Below are 17,754 nucleotides of genomic sequence, written 5' to 3'. Positions count from 1 at the left end.
TTATTAATATTTACTGCATTAGATACTGACCTTATTAGAAAATAATTCACTTAATGATGATGATAAACCTATTAAAAGTTAACATAAATAAGATCGTGGCAGTTTTCCATTTTTGCAAATCTCTTTTATGTCTCACTTTATGAAAGATAGCTGGATTCTCTTATCTGCTTTTGCATTTAATCTGTTGCAATATCATTTGTCCTGTAGCCTCTGGAAAACTCCAGTGCATACTCATGAGGGAATTAGAGTGAAAAAAGGAGGCAGGAAGTGTCACAGTATTATGCATACTCCCTGACTATGTCTCAGAGACTCACAAGAATTCCAAGATCATACTTAGAAAACCACTGCTTCTGTCTTCAATCCTAAATCACTGAATTTTAGAATTTTTTTCTGTGACAATGCCAGAATTTGAACAAAGATCTACCTCACTGAAAATATCATGCTCTCCTGTCAGAACCTGCTGCTATCTGGAGGCCTTATGGATGATATGGACAGTAGAAAGTTTTAGGGAGAATACATCAACAGGCAATAAATGATCAGAGAATAGAGGGCAATGCACAGTGTATGGTAAGTGGCTGCCTAGTGTGCTACCCAGAAGAGATGACAGATCTGTCAAACTAGACATCCAGGTTATCTCCTGCCCAAAGTCCAATGTTTGCCAAATCACTGCTTGCCCCTAGTTTTTCCTTTTATTGTCAGTGCTTTACATTTTCATTCACTGGACTGTAGATGAGCAAAAAAAAAAAAAGCAAGTGCAGCCCTACAGAGGAACTGCTGTGTTATTTCATTCTTCTGAAGGTAATTATCCAGTTTTCCCAGCACCATTTGTTTATTTATTTGTTTGTTTATTTGTTTATAGTATATACCTAGGATAAACTCTTCCACAGGTGCACAAGGAACCACATATTGGCATGTTCATTGTGGCTTCTTTTTTAATTATTATTGTATAATTTAATTATTTAATTTTGTTTTATTTGGGGGGGTAATTAGGTTTATTTATTTTTAGAGGACATACTGGGGATTGAACCTAGGACTTCATGCATGCTAAACATGCACTCTACCATTTGAGCTATACCCTCTCCTACTCCAGCACAATTTATTGAAGGGACTATTCTTTCCCATTGCATCTCTTGGCTCGCTTATCAAATGCATGTTGAACATTTATGAGTGGGATTATTTCTGAGCCCTTGGTTTGGTTCCATTGGTCTATGCCTCTATATTTTGCCGGTATCATACTGATTTGTTACTATATCTTTGTAATAAAGTTTGAACCTGGGAATTGTGATGCCTACAGATTTTTTTCTTTGTTCTTTAGATTGATTTGGCTATTAGGGGTGTTTGTGGTTTCACACAAATTTTAGGATGTTTCTTCTCCTTTTCTGTGCAAAAACCACTGGACTTTTGATAGGGGTTGCACTGAATCTATAGATGATTTGGATAGGATGGCATTTTAACAACATTAATTCTTCTAATCCATGACCGTGAGAACTCTTTCCATTTATTTGTATCTTCTTCAGTTTCTTTCATGAATGGCTTGTAGTTTTATAGATCTTTCACCTACTTGGTTTTATTTATTCCTAAGCATTTAATTCATTTTGATGCCATAGTAAATATCCTTGAAATTCAGAGTAACAAATGCTTATTTTTCACTCTGCTTCATCAATGTTAGTACATTCTGAAAAAATGCAACTGTAGAACTCAACTTCTACTTTATCAAATGCAAAATAGAATTAAAATGCTGCACTTTACCTATTTGCTTATATATGGATTATATATATGCAAATTATGCTAATAATCGATCAGTTTCTACGTGTTCAAGTGATAATCATTTTGTTACTGTCATGAGGGATTTTTTTAAACTTTTTTTTTACTGAGTTACAGTCATTTTACAATGAGTGACTTTTTAAATGTATGTCATGAAAGTAAACACAGTTTTTGATAAAATGGTGTGGAGAAATTCATGTTACTGACAGCATAAACTAGAAGAAATAGCATGCACTTTAAAAGCCAGTCAGATCTTACAGAAACTACTTAACCCTTCTGTGGCTCAGTTTCTTCAACTGAAAAGTGAGAAGTCTATAAACACATTGCAGCATTACTATGAGAATAGGAGGGCAAGTGTTCCAGAGTGGCACATAGTCTAAGACAGCAGCTGGTTTTCATTCAATAGAGTGTTAGTCAGCAACTACTCCGTGATAGGAGCTATGAGAGATGAGGGGCTAAAATTCTACAAAAGTTAATTTTAAAATGATTTATTTACTAAATTGAAATGATCTTCACTATGATTATCTTCAACCAGCAAAGAAAATATTTAAGAACATTTTCTATATATACTAATAATGAAAAAAGGTAAAGCTTATTGAACACTTATAATGCACCCTGCCTACATTAATTTCCTTTAAAGTATTTTTTAACATTTACAACTGCACTTTGAAGACATCACTATTATTACCCTCATTTTATAGATGAGAAAAATGAGGCACAGGGAATAAGTAAACCAAAGACACACAGTTAATAATTTGTAGAATTGGGAATCAAACCTAGATAGTCTAGATTCAGACTTCAATGTTTTTATCATTGTACCAAATTTTAAATTTAACTTTAACTTTGCATACAGTAAACTTCATTCTTATGGTTATACAGTTCTATGAAGTTTAACATAGGTATAGATTCACGTAACCATCACTATAATCAAGATACGGAAACATAACCCCTCAAAATCACCTTTTGCCACACTTTTTGGTAGACACTTCCCCATCCTAAACTCCTGATAACCATAATAAATCTGCTAACTAATTCATTTATAGGCTTTGTGTAAATAAAAATTCAATTTCTTTTGGATAAATACCTAGAACTAGATGTGTTGGGTCATATTATAAGCATATATTTAACTTTCTAGAAAACTGCCTGAATTGTTTTCCAAAGAAGCTATATCATTTTGCATCATACCAGCAATATATGAAAGTTTTAGTTGTTCTGTGTCCTTACCAACACAGTATTTTCAGTTTTTCTTTAAAAAACATTCTAATAAGTGTGTAGAACTATCTCATTGTGGTATACATTTGCATTTCCTTAATGACTACAAATGTTGAGTATCTTTTCACCTACTTACTTGCTCCTCCATATTTTTTTTTTCTGGTGGTAATACGTGTGCTGAGATCTTTTCTCCTTTTGAAAAAATTGGTTCTTTGTTCTCTGTTTTGCTGTTGTTGACTATTCAGAGTTCTTCCTATTCAGAATACAAGTCATTTAGCAGATACTTGATTTGCAAATATAGTGTGTGGCTTCTCTTTTCCCTGTCTTAAGTTACACAGCAAAAACTTTTACATTTAGCTGAAATCCAATTTATCTTTTTTTTTAAATAAAACTTTTAGATTATGTTTTGATACTGTATCTAAGAACTTTTAACCTAACCTAAGATCACAAAGATTTTCTCCTATGTTGTCTTCTGGAAAGTTTTACATTTTACATTTTACATTTAGACATTGGATCCATTTAAATTAATTTCTGTATAAGGTGTGAGGAACTGGTCAAAGTACATTTTCTTCCACAAGTATGTCCAACTGTTCCCTCACCATTTATTGAAACACTTACTTTTCTTCATTGAATTGCTTTATATATATGTCAAAAATAAATTGGTCATGTTTTTATTGGTTTATTTCTGAACTGACTCTGTTCTCTACCCTTGATCTGTGAGTCCAGCATTTCACCAATACTACACTGTATTGACTACTATAGCTTCTTAGTAAGTCTTGAAACCAGACTTGTATGCGTCTTCCAATCTTGTTCTTCATGATCAGAATTGCTTTGGCTATTATAAGTAATCTACCATTCCATATAAAAGTTTAAATGCTGTGACTATAATAAGACTTAGCAGTGACTAAAAATTATGATGAGATTTTTGCCTGATATTAGATTGACTATAAACCAATTTCAAAAGAAATGACATTTTAACAAAATTAAGTCTTCTGATCAGTTTACATATATTTATCAATTTAATTAAGTCTTTGATTTCTTCCATCAGTGTTTTATAGTATTCAGCACACAAATACTGAATATATTTTGTTATATTTATAACTAAGTATTTCAATTTTTGGTGCTGTTTTAATTGGTACTCTTAAAATTTTGGTTTCATTTGTTCATTGCTATACTTGAAATAATTTTTTAAAAAATATATTGACTCTATATCCTTTATTCTGGGGCAGAGCTTACTTATTTGTTTCATGAGGGTTTTTTTGTAAATGCCATAACGTTTTCTACTTAGATAATCATGTTGGAAACAAAGACTGTTACTCTTTTCTTTCCAATCTGTGTGACTTTCTCTTCCCCTGATTTATTATATTAACTGGGACTTCCAGAATTATGTTGAATAGAGAGCAGACATTCATGCCTTTTCCTGCTTTTAGGAGAAAGCATTCAGTCTTTCACCATTAAAAATGACATTTTAATCTTTTTGTAGCTGCCTTTTATCAGATTAAGAAAGTTTCTTTTTATTCTCAGTTTGCAGATAATTTTTATCATGGAAAAGCATTGAGTTAAGCCAAATTCTTTTTCTGAATCTATTAAGATGAACACATAATTTTTCTTTCTCAGTATCATGAATTACATTGATTTTCAAATATTTTACTAATCTTGCATTCTGTGGACAACACTCAATTGACAATAACGCATTACCTTTTTGTATCATTGAATTTGATTTAGTATTTTGTTAAGGATTTTTGCTTCTATATTGGTCGACAGCTTTCTTTTCTTGTAATATTTTTCCTATTTTGGTAACAGGATAATCTCAGCACAATAAAATGAATTGTGAAGTATTCTCTTGTGTTTTATTTTCTGGTAACTATTTCATAAAATTGGTATAATTTTTTCTTAATGTTTAGTATAATTTGCTAGTGTAACAAATTGGGCTTCAAGTTTTCTTTTTTTTGAAATTTTTCAATTGCAAATTCAATTTTTTAAGTAGATATAGACAATTCAAGTTATCTATTTTTGAGTAATTTGTGGAAGATTGTGTCCTTTAAGAAATTTGTAGATTTCATCTAAATGATAGAATTTATGGACATACAATTTTTTTTTAGTATTCCTCTGTTATCTTTTTAATGTTTATAGAGTCTACAGTAATATCCCTTCCTTCAATCTTTATATTGGTAATTTGGATCTTCTCTTTTTTCTTGGTCAGTATGTATACTCTTTGTAAAGAATGGACTTTTGTGTCAATTTTTCCTCTATTTTTATCTTGTTTTAATTTTACTGAGTTCTGATCTGATTATTATTTCTTCTGTTATGCTTTCTTAGCATTTTCTTTTTTTGCTCTTCTCTTTTAGTTTAAGATGGAAGCTTTAAATATTGATTTGAGACCTTTCTTAATTTCTAATATGATAATTTTATAAATTTCCCTCTAAGCAGTTATTTAGGTACATACCACAAATTTGGATATTTGCATTTTTATTTTTATTCAGGTCAAAATATCCTCAAATTTCTCCAGAGAATTTGTCTGTGACACATCAGTTAGAATTTTTTATACTGAAAACCATAAAACACTGATGAAAGAAATTGAAAGCAAAAATAAATGGAAAGATACCTTGTGTTAATGGATTGGAAAAAATCAATATTTTCAAATTGCCCATATTATTTAAAGCAATATATTGACTCGATGCAATCACTATCAAAATTCCAATGAAATTTTTCATGGAAATAGAACAAACATTTCTAAAATTCATAAGGAACCACAAAAGATCCTGAATAGCCAAAGGAATCTTGAAAAAGAATAGAGCTGCAGGCCTCACACACCCTGGTTTCAAATTATATTACAAAGCTATCAGAAGCAAAACAGTATGGTATTGGCATAAAAACAGACAGATAGACCAATGGAACAAAATAGAAAGCCTAAAAATAATCCCAAGCATATATGGTATACCAATTTTTACATGAGTGCCAAATACACAGTGGGAAAAGGACAGTCCCTTCAATAAATGGTATTGGGAAAACTGGATAGTTGTATACGAAAGAATGAAACTAGACCCCTATATTATACTGTACACAAAAGTCAACTCAAAGTAGATCAGAGATTTATTATATTTATGTAAGACCTGAAACCAGAAAAACTTCTAGAAGAAAACATAAGGTAAAATTTCCTTGACATTGGCCTTGGTGACGACTTTTTGGAAATGCCACAAAAAGCACAAGCAGCAAAAGCAAAAATAGACAATTGGGACTATATCAAACTAAAAAGCTTTGGCTCAGCAAAAGAAACAAGAAAATAAAAATGAAAAGGCAGTCTACGGGATGGGAAACAATATTTGCAAACCATTTATCTACTAAGGGGTTAATATCCACAATATATAACGAATTCACACAACTCAGTAGCAAAGAAACAAACAACTCAATTTAAAAATGGGCAAATGGGCAAGGGGCCTAAATAGATGTTTTTCTGAAGACATATAGATGCCAACAAGTATATGAAAAGATGCTACATTATTTGTAAAATAAGACATTTTGAATGACAGTTCTTTTTGATAATGTTTTAACCTATTGGCAGCAATATCCTAGATAAAACATAAGAGCACTTTTCTTTTGAAATGATAATCTTTTATTACTCAGTAATGTGCAAAATGGCTCTCCTCTGTCTACAACTGAGCCTCTGTCTAAGTCTCAGTCTTTCCCCAGACCTAACTGTAACATGTGGAGTTGTTTTTTGCTTTGTTTTGTTTTAGTAGTAGGTAAACAAAAGAAAGGTATGTGACTATGGCTAATTTAAAGAAATGCTAATAATCACTATGATAATAATAATAATCAAATGAGAAATTTTTGTAAGATGTTGGAAGCTCATAGATTTGGGAGAAAATCGAAATTCTAATCTTCAGTGAAGTCAGCAGCACCAGAGGAGTCAGAATCCAAGAATAAATCTCTGCAGAATGCCACTGTGGTGATAATTCATCGCTAACTGTTCCCATTCTTTTTGTCTCTGTTTAAGAATCAATTTCCAGGGAGAGTACACTAAGTCTACCTTAAATTTACTTATATCTTGACTAATGAGTGATTGTTCCCTTGATCAACTTGCCAGTCAAAGATTTCAACTAATGAGAGGTGATATTTCCCTAAAGTAAACTAGGAAACTGTTACCGAAAGAAGAGTTTTCATGTCTGCTTAGCTTCTAAAGGCAACAGATATCTACAGCCCAGAATTTTATATTCTCTCTCTGATTGAGCTTATTTTCAAGGTTCAAAGATAAGTGTATTTTAGGGGTTGGATGTGGCTATGTGCTTTACAAATTTTGCATACAAATGCTTTATATATGTTTGTTTTAAGTTGATATTTCTATAAAGATACATAATTTTTTCCTATGTATGTGTGTTTTTAGTTGAAGTTTTTTTTTAATGGAAGTACTGGGGATTGGACCCAGGACCACATGTATGCTAAGCATGCACCCTACCACTGAGCTATTTCCCTGCCCCCTTTAGTTAAAATCTTAATGGTACCTTAAAGCTACTTAACAGTGTTTATGTGTCAAAATGGCTGCTTTGAGGCTGTACCATGTCAATCAGCATGTCACTTATCATTCATTCATTATTCCCTATGTAACTGTCATTTTTTAAGTTTAAAGCCCAGCTCTTCCTATCACAGAACCTTTTCTGATTGTGCTAGCTCTTAATAACCTTGCTTTCCTTCTATTTCTTATATGTTGTTTTAAAAAACATAATTTAGTAATTAATTATATGTAGAGGAGCATATGTAGTACCTGCAACATTAGCCAAGAAAAATGGGTTTACATCTTCCCAACTGCTCGCTGTCTAACTTTGGTCAGTAACTTCTACTTCCCAGGTCTCTGTATACTCATCATTAAAGCAGATGGGTTATATTGTAAAATTTTAAAATTTTGTAAAACCTTGTAAAATTTTAGCAACCTCAGATGGCTATAATAATAAATTTTTTAGAATGTTCCTTTCCCTCACAAGATTTCAAGATTCCTTTACTGTGAACCATTCAGTGAAATGTTACAAAGATTTTAGAAAACTTACCAAAAATACTGAAGAGAGCTTTATTTCAATGGCACAAAATTTTAAAATAATGGGTTTTTTCCCCAAGTGTTTTTAACAAAAAAGGAACATATTTGTAGTTCAAAAAATGGGAAAAGCTTTATTAGTAATGTGATAACTATATGCTTTCTGAAATTTTAAATAAATTGAATGACCAATAAAACAAAATGAAATAGAGAATATGCATATAAAGAAGTATAGAACCTTATTAGATACTTTTTCACATAAAAGTTTACAATTAAGAAATAAGAAGACCAATGTAAAATAAGCTGCCAGGAAATTGATGCCATTTAAATAAGATTTTTCTTATTTTAAAACACTGAATACTTGAGGTTTATTTAGAAGCAGGAATAATATCTATGTTAGGATGTACAGAAAGACATCTAGATTGTCATTATATTATTTATTCTTTTTGGTTGCATATTTATATGCATTTGATGTTACTAAAAATTGAAATGTTTAATTTTTAATTTTTTTTGTTTTGTTTGGACAGGCTATGTTATTCGAAAATATAGGTCTTATGGGATATGAAAAATTGTTTTCCACATTAGTAAAACTGGACTACACACAGCCAATTTCAGATGAAAACGTTACAGTGATGGATACAACCTTTACTGATATTCCAGTACGTCTGTACTTGCCAAAGAGGAAGTCAGAAAGACAGAGGCCAGCTGTAATTTTTATCCATGGTGGTGCCTTTGTTTTGGGAAGCTGTAGTAAGTGCATTTTATATAAGCAAATGTTCATGTGTATATGTGTTTGTGTGTATTGCATATTATATGTATTTATGTTAAAATATAGTATATATAATCGGTAGAATGTTGGTATTTATGTTTCTTAAGTATGTGTATGTATCTTAGCAGAGAGATAGATTATTTATTTGAGATAAATATGTATGATTCATACATAAATATTTATTTAAATAAATCATAAAAATATTAGGTGAGATTTTTGATTTTTAAAAAGTCTTATTATCAAATAAAGTTACATTGACAGTGTAAATAAAATGGGAGGTTCAAGTAGTAAACTTAAAAGTTAAGTTTAAAATTACCAAATGACCTGAATTTAGGTTCAGAAAAACAGAAGTGAATAAGATGATTTAAATGTTGAATTAGAAGTGATATTATTTGCAGCTTCTAAGTTCCATATACATGTTCATATTGCAGACAGTGAGGCATCAATACTTACCATGTTGAGGCTTAGAATCCAATGCATAAGTTCGAACTTAAAATGAAAAAATAAAATAGAACTATCAGCTCCTCCCTTAAAGTCTGTTCCCGTGTTATTTTGGAGATCATTCTAAGAAATGCAATGGTGTAGCTAAGATACTTACACACTTACATACATTCACACACACACATTCAAACATACACACACACTCACATACACATATACACAATTGACTTTAGACTTCATATTATTGACTCACCACAAAGCACCGAGTACAAGGGATATTATAGGTACTCAGATGATGTAAGAAGCAAATGAGGACTCCTTTCCTCAAAGAACCTATAGCTCAAATCATTATATCCAGAATTTTGACTCCATGATCTGTTAACGTTTCAAAACAACCACAAATGCCACTATAGTCAGCTGAGTGGTCGCCTTTCATTTTGATAGGTAAGCACATTCTTAGGATGGGTGTTATTATCACAATTTTAAGGATAAAAAGGTAGATGCAGAATGGTTCAGTAACTTGTTCAAAGTCCTATATTAGTAAGTGGTGGAACGAGTAGCCAAACCTAAGCCTGTCAACAAGATCCACAGGCTTAACCCTCACACCACTGGAGAGCAGTCCTATCCTACTCTCAAGGTGGCTGGAAGACGCTGTTCCTTGTTTGTGTGTAGTTTCTCTCCTTCACGTCAATGACACTTTCAAACCTTCAGAGCTCTTTCAAGTCTCTCAGCTCATCCTTCCTCAGCTACCAAGGATGTCTGTCCATAATTCAGCACCACTTCACTCCTCCCCCACACAGCCCGGCCGCCACCCCTCGCCTGCCTCGTGCGTCCTTAAAAATCCTTAACACTATTTTAATCCTTAATTTTACTTCTTTCTAATATGTCCTAGAAAAATGCATTTTTGTCTTATGGCAGAGTTCAATCTCTGCTTTGCCTGCGACCGTATTTACTCCTATGGTTTGGTTCTGTCATTATTTCTCATTCATTCATCTATCTACAAATGTGCCCTCTCTATTGACACCTAAACATGTTACAATTTTTTCAGCCTTGATCTCCCTTGTTCCAAATCACTCTCTCTAGGTAGTCCTCTTTCTCAGGCTCATTTTCATACACAGTGAAATCTTTTCCCATTTTGAATAATTCTTTAAACTCTGTAACTGGAAAATGACCACTTCTCTCTGCTTCACTGAAACTCTGTTCCCTTGATTTCTTTGAAACAAATTTCTTTCAACTTTCTTTTGCCTCTCCCTCTTACCTTCCTGTGTTTTTCCCTCTTTACAGCAAAACAATACAAACACAGAAAAACAGGTCTGTCTTTACACTTTATAAGTGTTCATGTTTCACAGTTTTCCTTTCTTTAGTTTTTGACTCTGCATGCTCTTTTATTTAGTCCCTTATACTTTTCAACCTTACCCATCCCCCACAACACTCTGCTGCTGACTTCCAAAGCTGTATTTCCAGCTATAGCAATAGTCCTAAATTACAGATCAATATATACAAATGCAGCATATGCCAGTACATCTGGAGGAACCACAGATAATTCAAGTTTAACATGACCAAATACAACTTACCCCATCTACCTTCCAACAGTTTGAGAAAAAAAGAAACCCAAATAAACAATAACAACTTCAACAAAACAAGGAAAGCAAATGCTCCTCATGTGTGTTCTATCAGTAAATACAGTAAATGTCTCTCAGCATCTGCATTTAATTACCAGTTCTGTCTACCTTTCTAAACATTTTTTTCTTTCTGTCCACATTTAACAAAATTATTTGCCATTAGATTTCCTTCTGCTTACTAAAAATTGGCACGTGCCATCTGCCTCTACAAGGATTGGATCACGCTGGCACTTGCCATCTAACTCTACTTGGATTAAATCACCAGCAGCTGCGGCGCCTGATCTCCAGCACTCCCTGAAAGGAGTACAGAGTGGAGGTCAGGAAGGAGGTGTTCTGTGCTATGGGAAAACTGGCTGAACAGGACTTCAGATGGCTAGATATTTTTAGAAGATTTAATGACCCCAATTCTTGCGTCTCCTCATATCTAGAAAAGCACTAAAATCATTAATGGTGACGTCTGCTCCTCATGACTAGCAGCAAGCCTCTGCCTAAATGTGTGCTTGACTGCACGTCCCCCTCTTCACTGAAATCATGTATAATACAGAGTTTTCCTCCTGCCTCTTTGAAACAGTTTCTCAGAGCTTTCTGGGATGCTGTCTCCTTGGCTGTAGTCCTCATTTTGCCCCAAATAAAACTTAGCCCACAACTCTCAACATTGTGTGATTTTTATTTCAGTCGACACTTCTATGGCTTTTTCTTTGCTTGTTCACCACCATTTCCTTGTCTATGTCAGCCTTTTTCTGCCCTTTTGTTGTATGCAAATCTGGTCATATGACATAACTAAATTCTTTGGTAACCTCTGCCACCTGTTTACAAAGAAATCCCTAGTGTAGTACCTAAGTACTGACACCTGTATTCCTATTTTCCTACGTGGTTCCACTTTATACCCTATTCGTCTCTCAATTCTTATTTCAGGTGTATTACATTTCACACCTGTAAGTGGTTTTCCATTGCTCTTTATTCATAAGGTACACTTTGATATTAACTTTTTCATTTCAGGGCAGTCACCATTGGACCTCCTGAACAGATTGACGGCAAACAAACTTGATGCTGTTGTTGTGGGAGTGGAGTAAGAGAATGACCTTTTGTATTTTTCGTATTATGATTCTTGCCCTTGTAACACAGAAGTCTGATTTCCAAAGAAGGTGCCCAAGCCTCCCAGAGGACTGGGATTCTAGAGTTTGGGATTTTTGACATTAGCATCTTTTATTCGTATCATATTATTCACTCCTCCTCAAAGGGGCCTAGCTTCTCTTTAACCTCAGTCATTATAGAGACCTCTGAGAGGCATCACAGAACATCTTTGGAAACATAGCTGTGGTAATTCTAGGAGAGCCTAGGTGCTCAGTTACCTGTTACACATTTGGGATGTTGAGTTTTGTTTGAGCTGGTAATAAAAGATTAATTTGATAGATACTTTTAAAAAAAATTGAACTATAGTCAATTTATAATATTGTGTTAGTTTCAGGGGTACAGCAAAGTGGTTCAGTTATACATAGATATATACATTCCTTTTCAGATTCTTTCTCATTGTAGGTTATTACATGCTATGAATATATAGCTGTTCTTAATTGGAGGAACATCAGCTGCAAATGTTGGGACCATCTAAGAATTTTAAGTCATTCTCAAAATGAAAGAACTTACTTGCTCATGATCTCTGCCCAAATTTCCGTCAGTATACCAGAATGGCTAACAAATGGCCAGTACTTTCTGACCTATTCAGGGGTTCTCTGTACTTCATCCGCAGGATGAAGATTTTTTTCCCACTTCTCCTATCAGTTATGTAGTACAGAAACGTACTCAGAGACTCCTAGCCCAAAGCTGAAGCAAGAACATTAGTGGAATTTCCTGGTGAGAACCTAAGAGGTGTAAACAGAACACACAGGTGGAACTAAGTGCTGTCCTCCCCGTTGTTTCTACCGTAGAGCAACCAGAAGACTGTGTGTTTTCAGAGATATTTCTAATTCATAATAACTAGGATGCTCTCCCTTTCCCTCTATAATATTTTTAACCTAACATACCACTTTGCTATTTTAAATATACTTTTTAAATGGTGATATGTGCTGTACCTAGTTTAAGAATTCCATCAGTTACTTATAGTATTTGTTGTTTTTTTCTACTCTGAAGAACATTTAAAGTAACAGTTACATTTTGATATAGTATTTTGTTTAGTTATACTATATTTCAGATATTTTAGATACAGATTATAATATGACAGAATTGCAAGGGCCATCTGGCCAGCATTTAATGGTTAGTTTTGACCTTATTAATTCACCAATTCTTATGGATAGTGAGATTACTAGTATAGGTAGAAATAAAAAATAAGACAACCCAATAGTGTGCTCCCACATTAGAAGAAAAAATATAGAGGTATATACATATTATACACATCAATGGATGCTGTAATAATTTGCTTTACAAATGACTTTACAGCTGTTAAGCAATATCACTTACTATACTTAAAATATTTGTTTCAAAGCTTCTCTTTTGAATTGTTTTCAGGTCGTATGTAAACTCATCTTTATGTATTCATTCAGGTTATGATATAAAACAGGACATGCTATCTTATGGAATTTTTACCTAAATAAATTTCTAATATAAGAAACCTACAAGTCATTTGCTCTCAGATTTGCTGCTTTTAAAATTTCTTGTGCACTCCCAACAATAGTTGTGAAAATATCTGTCACTGACTACATTGAGAACCTGATAAATGCTACAGTGCATCTCCCCAACTGATTGCACTTTTGCTGACAAATTTACATACAGTTTTACGAAGATGAAGACATAATCCTTATCTTTTGCATCTCCCCATAGAACCCAGTATTTAAAAAACTTTACACCAGAATCTATTTTTTATTTTAAAAAGATATGTTAGTAGTAAGTCCAGGTATGATTGGTGAAATTAAAGATTCAAAGTAAGGCCAATTTTGTTCTCTGGACCTGCTGGTTAAATTGAGAGATAGTTGGATATATGCAACTGAAGTTTAATCATATGTGCTTTGTTGCTTTCTTTCTCTCTCTCTCTCTCTTTCTTTTTTTTTTTCCCTGAAGCTACAGACTAGCTCCTCAATATCAGTTTCCTACTCCCTATGAAGATGTCATTTCTGTGGTCAAATTCTTTCTAGAGGATAAAACTCTTGCAGAATATGGAGTGGATCCCACCCGAATCTGTATTTCAGGTGATAGTTCTGGGGGTACACTGGCAGCAGGAGTGGTTCAACAGGTATGTTTTATGTATTATATGTGTTTATAACACATACACACATGCTGTAATTCTAACAGAAAAGAATAATTTTATTTGTTAGAATATTTTTATTGGCCTTATATTTCAAACTGTTCAATGGCAAAAACAAACCAAAAACAAACCTCTTCTGTCCTTTTACATAATTTTATCTTTAGACAGAAGTGGTTTTAGAGGCATGGGGAGAAACAAAATATCATGTTAAATAAGGCTCTTATTTTGCCACCAATTTTGAGAAAAATAGAAGAGTGTCTAGGAGCTACTATTTAACATGACAAGGGATTTGTCGTTCTCCTTGGGTAAAGCATAAAGTCTGCCAAGTACTTGGGATTACTGGAGTTCATGTTTTCAATCAAGGAGAGTGTCAGCAGATACCGTTCGGGCCATATGTCATGCTTACATGGGGGAATCACTATTGTAATAAAAAAGAAAAATGGCCTACATTAAAACCCTTGTTGTGTGCAGTTAAATAATAACTGCCCAATTAATTATTATATTTGAAAAATGAACTCAGTCCAATAGAAAATTCTTACCCCCCAAACCATTTTTTATGGAGCAAATGTATCATAAGCAGAGGGATACATACCTTTACAACTAGCAGGATCTGCTAACTCATCTTGTGGGATCACTTCTGCTGCTAGCCTGAGAAGGTACTGGTTGATTCTCTCTGCCTCTTTTTGTTTATGTGGTGACTGCTGTTTCTTCCACCCAGTCTGTGAGGTGATCCAGTTGGTTTAGCCTGTCTGAGGGCACTGGGGAGTAATCAAGGAGTGGCAGCAGGTATATTGACTTGTCCAGATGTCACTGTTGCAGATGTTGGTCTGCGGCTCAGGGAATTGCTCCTCAGGGATTTAATCAAAGGTTTTCTCCTGTAGAGTGGAAGTGTAAAAGAATAGGAAAGGGAAATGTATGGCGGCTCTTTTCACCCCATACCTTAGATCTTAGGTTATCTCTAGTAAGAAAGAGAAGCTCCAGCTACAACGCTCCATGTCTTTTCTTGCCCTTCGCATTTTCATAAACTGCTATTACTGTTATATTTCCCATCATATTACACTATTTTCTCCAGAAGGTGAGTTGTATATTAGGAATACTTCCTTTAACTTGGCTCAGTTCCTGTTGAGTCTAGTTAATATGTGAGTTTGGGCATTGGTATTTTATTATTATACTCATTCTTTCTCCTTACTAACATTACTTTAGTTCAAAAATGATTTAATACAGAGAGCTTGTCATCTTCCCTAGGAATCTGGTAACTGTATTTTTATTTGGTGGTCATATGTGAATAAACATGTGTGTGTAGGTATGTGTGAATCATTACTGATGAAAAGTAGGATGACACATTTCAATGCCCTTAAAGTACAAATACTGTCAAAATAAACATTAGGTACTATATCATTTTTATAATTATTTACATCATAACTGCTGATATGATTATTGGAGTAAAGCCTCCCCCTCTTGCAGTTTGGAAGCCTTTGACTCATTCATACTTTATTATACATTTTTTCAGATACAAAATGATCCAGAATTCAAAAATAAATTTAAGGCACAAGCTTTAATTTACCCTGGTTTACAGCTAGTTGATATCTCTATGCCATCTCACCAAGAATATGAGCATGGACCAGTTCTGTCAAGGAACATGGCAATTGAACTCGGATGCCTCTATTTGACCAACGATAAAGCACTGACCCAGGCAATGAGAAAAAACCAACACATGCCTCATGGATCAGGACATCTGTTCAAGTTGGTTAACTGGAGTACCTTCCTTCCTGAGAAATACAGAAAGCAGCATGTATATACTGAACCAGTTTTGGGGAGACTTAACACTTCGTTTTCAATACTTTTGGATAATAGGTTATCACCTTTGGCAACCAATGATTCCCAGTTACAAAATTTGCCATTAACTTATGTTGTCACCTGTCAACATGATATCCTAAGAGATGATGGACTTATATATGTCTCACGACTTCGAAATGCCGGAGTTAAAGTTTCTCATGACCATATGGAGGATGGAGTCCATGGAGCTTTATCATTCATGACATTACCAGTTTATTTACAACTAGGTATTAGAATAAAAGATAAGTATATTAATTGGCTAGAAGAAAATCTATAAATCATACATGCAGCTAGCTAGTCACTTAGTATTGTAGTCCAAAGGTTATTTTGAAATTTGTGAGTTTAAGGGACAGAATAGTGATTTTAGTTTTGGATAAACCTAAGTTTAAATCAGAGCAAAGGTTACTGTGCATCTTTGAACAAATTAATTTCCCTAATCTTAGATCTTGCTTAAATGAAGAACTTTCACTGTATTAATCCCACTAAATTTCACTTATTCTGTTTGATAAATTTTAAATATTCACCAATAATAGTAAAGTATAAAGGGAAGCATGATTATAAGCAAAATAGGCACTATCCTTTTCAGGCAGTGACAGGAATGGTAATGCTGAGCAAAAATTTTAAGACAGGAAAATTGCAATGGCATTTAGATGGGGCCAGGGAACCCAACTTATAGTCAAGCCTTTTTTTTCTTTTTTTCAATTTGTGGTCCAAAAATTAATTTTATCCACTCTATGTAAGTTATCACATTTTTCCTGATTCACTTAATATACAAAGTCTTCTTTCAGACGTATTGGTAGACTTCTTTGCCTGTAGAAGGAAAGACTAACATCTGAACTGCAAATCCTTCCAAAAGCCTAAGTGTTTGACCCTTAATCAAACTTTTAGAAATATCAGCCCCGATGGTAGATGAGTTACTGCTTTGATTTCTATGTACTGATTATTTATCCAAGAAGTTCCCTCACCAATTGTACATGGCAGTGAGAATTATTTATTTTATTACTTTGAATTTCTGGAGTGAATCATTTATCCTCACAAGAGTGACATAACTAAAAAGATATTTAAGCTGATGGTCTCTGGATCTGTTGACTTTCCTATGATGATAGGGCCCAAGCTCACATTAGTCCACATGAACCTCATGACTAAAATGTATTCCTGTTAAAGGACATCATAAGCTGTATCTAATTTACTGAGGCCCCTGTGATGTTGCTTTTTTCATGGTGCTGTTTTCCCTGTTCTGTGTATTTCCTAAAGCTGAGTAAATGTGTTGCTATATAAATCTAATTGTGTTTTGTTAGTTTGATTGATAATCTGATCCCAAAACACATTTTTGGGGTCATTTTGGTAGCTTGATTAGTTGCTTTTGGGTTCTCTGGATACATAATTTGTTCACTAATCTTTCAGCACATTTCACCACATTAGGCTCTTCTCTGAAATTCAAACACTGAGCTATTACATTCCAAAAGTGTTGATGAATATGTTTTCTTTGCTATTAGTTGCCCCATTGTATGTAATGTGAGAATATAACGTCCTATTTAACAGTTTTCTAGATTCATTTATAAAAGAGAAAGACATTAGTCAAAGATGTCATCTTAAACCAGGCTTGGCAAAAATTTATTTGCATGAATTAATCATTAATCACTCAAATCAAATGAGAAGGCAGTTTATGTTCAAGATTTGTTTTATAAACATTATCCACTAAGAAAATTCTTTAAACTAATTGCAGCATTATTGCATATAATTTTTCATTGATTCATTCACAAAACTTTGAAGGATAAAAAATTAGATATGAAGGTATTAAATGTTCTTGAATAGAAAGAAACTATTGTAAAAAGTTTATTCTTCCAGA

At 33.5% G+C, this 17,754-nt stretch overlaps 1 protein-coding gene across 3 annotated transcripts in view; it reads left to right on the top strand.

The window, feature by feature from the left end:
* AADACL2 (arylacetamide deacetylase like 2) overlaps positions 1-17,482 on the top strand; it is a 57,668-nt gene extending 40,186 nt beyond the window's left edge. For all 3 annotated transcript variants that reach the window (XM_032486214.1, XM_032486220.1, XM_006189085.2), the window contains 4 exons: positions 8,530-8,752; positions 11,834-11,903; positions 13,886-14,057; positions 15,580-17,482. In XM_032486214.1, the coding sequence (XP_032342105.1) occupies positions 8,530-8,752; positions 11,834-11,903; positions 13,886-14,057; positions 15,580-16,182 (1,068 nt within the window). In that variant the 3' untranslated portion in view covers positions 16,183-17,482. The remainder of the gene's footprint in view (positions 1-8,529; positions 8,753-11,833; positions 11,904-13,885; positions 14,058-15,579) is intronic.
* The last annotated feature ends 272 nt before the right edge of the window (positions 17,483-17,754 follow it).

The sequence above is a fragment of the Camelus ferus genome, chromosome 1 (genome assembly GCF_009834535.1).
Source record: "Camelus ferus isolate YT-003-E chromosome 1, BCGSAC_Cfer_1.0, whole genome shotgun sequence".
NCBI classification, from domain to species: Eukaryota; Metazoa; Chordata; class Mammalia; order Artiodactyla; family Camelidae; genus Camelus; species Camelus ferus.
Note: the sequence above shows the minus strand (reverse complement) of the source record. Positions and strands in the feature narration are given on the sequence as shown.